This window comes from Chanos chanos, chromosome 9 (assembly GCF_902362185.1).
Source record: "Chanos chanos chromosome 9, fChaCha1.1, whole genome shotgun sequence".
Classification (NCBI taxonomy): domain Eukaryota; kingdom Metazoa; phylum Chordata; class Actinopteri; order Gonorynchiformes; family Chanidae; genus Chanos; species Chanos chanos.
Genome location: NC_044503.1, coordinates 6,743,945 through 6,750,733, shown reverse-complemented (window position 1 = coordinate 6,750,733; position 6,789 = coordinate 6,743,945). Strand labels below are relative to the sequence as shown.

At 41.5% G+C, this 6,789-nt stretch overlaps 1 protein-coding gene across 1 annotated transcript; it reads left to right on the top strand.

The window, feature by feature from the left end:
* Window positions 1-401: 401 nt before the first annotated feature.
* Window positions 402-5,925, top strand: lpar3 (lysophosphatidic acid receptor 3). The gene is made up of 3 exons (XM_030784785.1): window positions 402-435; window positions 1,099-1,859; window positions 5,506-5,925. Exons 2-3 carry the CDS (start codon window positions 1,118-1,120, stop codon window positions 5,832-5,834), a joined length of 1,071 nt encoding a protein of 356 aa, XP_030640645.1. The 5' UTR covers window positions 402-435; window positions 1,099-1,117; the 3' UTR covers window positions 5,835-5,925.
* The last annotated feature ends 864 nt before the right edge of the window (window positions 5,926-6,789 follow it).

The window sequence follows — 6,789 nt, the reverse complement described above, 5'->3', positions numbered from 1 at the left end:
CTCGAGAGATAGCTATCTGATGTTTTCTGTCATTACCGTCAGTGCAAACTAGTTTATAATAGTTACGCTCTCTAGTACTTAACTTTAATAAATGAACCGATGCGCTGTGCCGTTGGTACACTTGGTATGTTGTAATTTCAAAAACCCCCATTTGTTAAGTACGAAATGCACAAATGCACAAGCTTCCATCCTCCACACAATACGTGCAATCATGCCCCAACCCACCTACTGCGTCAGAGGTTTTCTTCTCTGCTCTCTCCAGTCATTCTGTTCCCCTCCCTAAAACTTGATCAGTCTTACAACTTGTTCTCGTGTCAACTTCTACTCTTAGTGTAATTTCAACGGGACAATGGAGACTGGTGTGTGCCTCAGAGACTCCAAGACTTTATGAACAAATGCAAGAGATTAAGCAAACGTCTTTCAGTGTTTCATTTGGTAAGTGAACCGTAGTTTTGATGAAATGTGATTTATGATAAATATGTAATTCTGTGTTTAGAATAAAAAACACGTGAATACTTGCTAGTCTATCAGTAATTCCAGAGTACCAGTGATGTTGCACTATTGATATACTTTTTGTAAGATATCGTAATGGTAGATTATTACGTGCGCGCGGTGAAGGAAGTGTATGAACTTCTAATACAGACGAGCCAATTTTAGTTTCTAACCATAGCAAGACAACTAACTTGTTTGACTACTGCAGCTGAAAGTTTTAAAAATCGCTTAAATCACAATAACAGAATTGTGGTATTGCATAAATGTCCTGTCCACATAGTTTATAATGTTTAATGCAGTATGGCAAATCTTTTCTCTGCTCTGAGGGAGGTCGTATTCGATATGAGATTTGTTACGTTTTCATTTTGTTGTCATAAAACCATGGCCGTCTGATTTATCATTGCCTGAGTTGTAAATGGTTTCACTTCAGATTTTGTTAACATGTCTCTGGATGACTCATAACTCATGGGTCTTAGACTAAACATTTTAAGGTTGTTTTTTTATTTATTTCTTCTTCTTCTTCTTCTTCCTTTTTTACTTTAATCAAAATCCTTGGACGTATGACAATAATTTACATGTCCCCCCCCCCCCCCCCCCCCCCAACAGCCATTCATTTCTACAAAACATGGCCAGCCAGAACAAGTGCCACCATAATGAGCTCATGGGGTTCTTCTACAGTAACCGTAACCAGACCAAGGACGACTGGGACTCCACACAGCTGATCTTGGTGCAGTGCGTCGGCTCTATTTTCTGCTGCTTCATTTTGGTCTCTAATGCGATGGTGATTGCCGCGGTCATCACGAACAGGAGGTTTCACTACCCGTTCTACTATCTTCTAGCCAACCTGGCTGCATCAGACTTTCTTGCTGGAATCGCGTACGTTTATCTCATGTTCAACACGGGGAAAGTGTCCAGAGAACTGACGGTTCATGGGTACTTCTTTCGCCAGGGCCTGCTGGACACGAGCCTCTCGGCTTCTTTGGCCAACTTGCTGGTGATTGCCTTGGAGCGCTACATATCAGTCATGAACTGGAAAGTTCACAGTAACCTCACCAAGCGTCGAGTGACGCTCCTCATCGTGTTGGTTTGGGGCATTTCAATCGTAATGGGAGCTGTACCAATCCTTGGCTGGAACTGCACGTGTAATCTGGACCTGTGTTCCACCTTGGCTCCTATCTTTAGCAGGAGCTACCTTATCTTCTGGTCTGTGTCTAACTTGGTGATTTTCCTGATCATGGTGTCGATATACCTGAGGATATACGCCTACGTGAAGAAGAAAACATCGGTCCTGACCCCACACACCAGTGGATCTATGAACCGCAAGAGGACACCAATCAAGCTTATCAAAACTGTGATGACTGTTCTTGGTAGGTGTCTTCCCAGTCCTCCGTCTCCTGTTCTCTTTCACCTGCTATTGTTTTTAAAACATCTGCATGAAGGATATATCAGATGGAGCTGACGAACCTTTACATTTAAATTTAAAATTTCTCATACTGAAACCTACTCCATCCTCTAATCTTGAAGGGTCATGCTGAGAACAGTGTGGGTTTGTAATATGAGGGGGGGGGGGGGGGGGGGGGGGGGGGGGGGGGTGTAACCTGGTCCCCGCCCCCTTCCCAGCATACCATAGAATGATACTATGTTTCTGATTGAGGTGTTACTCTGAAGGGCAAAGTCTGTGATTCAGCGTTTATGATTCAGAGTTCACAGGGTGTAATGTTACCATTTGTTTTGGCTAAAGACACTGATGACCAGTCATCTTTATACCACGCACTTCTCAAAGTCCATGATGACTGTGATAAAGTTTGCACTTCTGTTGCAGGCTACGTATCTTCACAATACGATTTTCTAGTGTTATCATTAACTCAGTCATTTTTTATTATTATTATTATTATTATTATTATTATTAGTGTATATCCAAACTGATATGACGGGACAGTTACAGCAGCTGCTGATTAAGTTTATTTCCTCAATGTGTGTTTTTTTTTTTTCTTTAATGTGAAACCTCATGATCTGTTATTTGAAACGAGGAAGGATGTAATCAATAGAGCGAAGTGCCTTTTTTGTTTTTATTCATTCTGAGAAATTTGCATGTGTTGTTAGGTCTCTGACAGGCAGATTTATTGAGGCTCGGTAAATATTTAGTTTTGGAGGGTCCTCTTTAAGATTATTTTAACCGTGAGGATTCTAGTCAAGCTTTCCGTAATCTGTTTACAGTTTAAAACGTCCTGCTGAGGATTCATGGTTCAAGGCTGGATTAGTTTTAGTGATAGATGTCAGATACAAACCTGCACAAATTCTGTGTCTACCTAGAGAGCTTCTTTCACTCAGAGCGATGGGATTCCCTCCATGTACTGGCGAAAGCGGACGCAACTCTTTGCCTTTTACTTGTAGTAGCACTCATGGGATTTTTTTGTGGGTTCTGTGAAATAAGAAGATTCTTTTCTGCTATACTCACCAGGCAAGATAAGCAGCCTGTTTTTAACAGGATATTCGGCCTGTGTGTTAACAATTGCTCAACCCCCCCCACCCAACTCTCCCTCCCTCCTTCCCTCCCTCCCTCCCTTTGACTGAACACTGTAGTTCAATCAGGTTGGCTAATAATCAGCGGTGTAAAGTTCTCTGTCTTTTGTTAGAACGCACACATGAAACGCTGATCAGTGATTATTTAACCTTTTGTGGTTTTGCATTCATCTGTCACGTTTAGTTTTGTGCTATGTCTTCTTTATCTTTCCTGGCCCCGTGTTGTCTAACATTTGTAGAAAGTGGAGGAGTTGCCTCTTCCATGAACAAGCAAGCCTTTCACAGGGCTTTATAATTATCTTGCACAAGGACACTCTGCACTGGTTGGCATCTGTGCAGAGCAACCACATTTGAATGCGTTTGTGGCTTTGGGGGAAAAAGGCTTTACTAGAACCTATACTTGCTGCGTCTATAAGGCACTGTCCCCTTTTATAGGCGCTCACCCATAGACGCCAGCGTCTCTTGTGGTCTTTTGTCTTCTTGAGGAGTTTATTTTGAAGGGTAGCAGAGGGGTCATTTCAAGGAAATTTTTGTGTAGTGCTGACCGACTCTAACATTTCTCATCAGCAGTGATGTGTGGTTGATCGTCGGCTGTGTGACCTTTGAATACTTGTTTTCAGTTCTTGAGTAGGTGCGAGCCTTTCAGCAGCTTGGCATATCATGTATTTTCTCTTTTTTTTTCCCCCTCTCATTTCTTGTGAGTTGTAAAGATGGATAAAGGCATATACGCCTTCTGCTCAGAAAAGAGGGAGGGGCTTCAGCAGAAGACCAAGTTGCGACTGAAAGAAACTTTTGCTTTGATTTTCGTGAACCTCTGAACATGCCTGAAATTCTTACACGATAATGTGTTAACATGATAAGAGAATGGCGAGAAAAGTTTCTCTTCTTAAAAAAACAAAAAAAACCAGCAGACATTCTGGAGGCTAATTTTGTAATGCTCTTCTAATAGACTGAATTTGTCATCCCTAACCTGAGAAACAGGTGCCTTCTGCATATCAGGATTGTTTACACCTCATAAAACATTTCTTTAAAATTCTGTCCGTGAAAAATTCTAAAAAGAGAGGAGAGGATTTACTCGGCAGTTCCAATGAAATAGGGGGGGGGGGCACTGTCTATTAAAATTCTCTTTAGGTTTTGAAACTATTAATTAAGTTTTGGTTAGTGTTATGAGAGACAGTAAAGTGAGAACTTCCTGGTTGTGGTAAGTTACCAGCCTCTTTCTTTTAAATGCTTTGAATGGCCTGTTCGACACGCCTCCATTTGAAATACTGTGATTGTTGTATGTCTGTGGCTCCATGATAACTGAACACTGCCCCTTTGTACACCAGTGAAATCCTCTCAATCTCTCATTCTGTTGTTGTTTTTGAAGAGCACTGTGTATCTCAGTACATGGTATGTAATAATTAGACCAGCAAAAAAGTCCTAAAATAAAGGCACACATGTGCAGCAAACATGCAATCCCTTCTCATCCAGATGTTTCCCCCCCCCCCTCTTTAACAAGATTAGAAGGGAGGACTATGCATTTTTATGGGGAACACTCCAGAAACCACAGTGGAACCCCATTTGATGGGGTTTTGTCATAAAGTCAAAGTAGATTTCACTTCCAAGTCTAACTCTGACAAATAGGGAACATTTTATAACACGGAACCGTTCCACAGTAAGAAGTGCTCCTCTGTGCCACAAAGAAACGAGAGTGTTTTTGTTTTTTGGGTTTTTTTTTTTTTTTTTTTTGGTTTCTAAGCGTTACGGAAGAGCATTACTTTTGTTTTGCTGAAGCTTTAAGTTCTATGAAAACACCCCAGGTGCAAGTCTGTGCTTGTCCTTTCTCTTAATGTCTACTTGAGCTCTCCATTCTATGTCTCGGCATGCACGGGGTTGATAGTAGTTTTTTAGACAGAATTTGAAATCAATAGGAAAAATATGTGCAGGTAGCTGTCACCGTTTTTGAATCTGAGCAATGAAAGCTCTTCTCTGTGGGTTTCCTTTGATGCTTCATTACCATCTTTGCAAACAAGCACAGAGTGTTTGTACTTGTAGAGTCCTGTCTGAAATACTATATAAACGAGATTAATCAGAGCGAAGCCCTCATTGTTTTGTATGAAATGTAATGATAGAGGGGATGTTGTGGTTTCGATGTGATCTTAGCACGTAATTTAAAAAAAAAAAAAAAAAGAATACCCCTCTGATTGTTGTAAATTATAAGGACTAAGCTCAAAAGAGACAAATTACGATGAAATGCGTATCGTAATTTCTCTGAAAAAAAAAAAAGAAAAACTGCTAAAGGCTTGTAAAGATTACGTTGTGGTGCAGTGATAGAGTAATAAACCAACCCCCAAGATTTTGACAGGTTCAGTCATGATTAAAAATGTTCCTTTTGTGTGTGTGTGTGTGTGTGTGTGTGTGTGTGTGTGTGTGTGTGCACGTGCGTGCGCGTCCATGCGCGTATGTGTGCATGCGTTTGTGTGCACGTGTGTGTGTTTGCTTGCACAGGGGCGTTTGTAGTCTGCTGGACTCCAGGCCTGGTGGTGCTCCTTTTGGACGGCTTGAACTGTGAGAGATGCAAAGTCTTGAAGTTCAAACGTTGGCTGCTGCTGCTGGCGGTCCTCAACTCCGTCATGAACCCCATCATCTACTCCTACAAGGACAAGGAGATGTGGATCACCTTTAAGAACATGCTACGGTGCGTCTTCGACGGCACCCGAAGGCAACGTTCTTCCAGGGCCAACGCCCGATCTATCAGCTCGGGCCACGAGATGGGAAACAGCCTCCGTGTTTCCGACGACAACAAGGCCTCCACTCAAGAGATGCTTAAATCCTAGAGGCTTCTTCGGGCCGGCGTGACGCTGAAGGGTTTTGCTATATTGGTACCGGTCCTGTCCTGTCCACAGTGACATGGGACGTTATTCCCGAGGTTCTGTCGGTTTCCTCGGTGTCAGAAGACTTGCTACTGTAGCTGGGGGGGTGCTTGAAAACATTTTTGCCAATACTCAGGACTAATGGGTGAACAGAGCATGAACTATGCCACAATGCATTTCCTTTTTTTTTTTTTTTTTTTTCACCCTTTGAATTTTTTGGCAAAATTTCCCCTTTAATTGTATGCATCGTTTGTTTGTTTGTTCGTTTTGTTTTGTTTTTTATGTGACAGACTGTCTGAGTTCCATTTTAGCTCCTAGGCACGCTCTCCTTCCAAATTGATCTTTGGAAATCTGTCGATCAGTTATAAACTGTAATATATTTCGCAGTCTCTGTGATTTCTTTTTTTGTTTTGTTTTGTTTGTTTAAATCTCAGAGTTGCGGTGCACTGTCATATTATATAAAACAGCATTTTTTTGTGGTAGATCCAGACAAACATAAGCTAAAAACTGGGTCTCTGTGCTCTGTATATTTTTTACAAGTAGTACTGTACATATCTGTCTTTTTGTCCATAGCCAGAATTTGTGCATTTACTTGCATTTTTACTAAACCATGAATTACATGTGTACGTGTGAAACTTCATTTCATTGGTTAGTGTATTGTTGCTCCTTTCCAAATGAGTTTCTGTATATAAACATGTTTTAAAAAGGGTTCTGGATAGAGACTAGTGGGACATATGAAGCCAACACATGCCCGACGGGTTCCATTTTCGGGAAGGCTGGAAGATAAGCCATAGACAAGGCCAAACTGCTGGAGTAGTAGCGCTGTCTGGTTTCACTTGTCGTGCGACATGTGTGTGCGCTGTCTGTGAGACTAAATGAATTAAGACATGTCAGAAACATAAATAGAACCTTCTCTTTG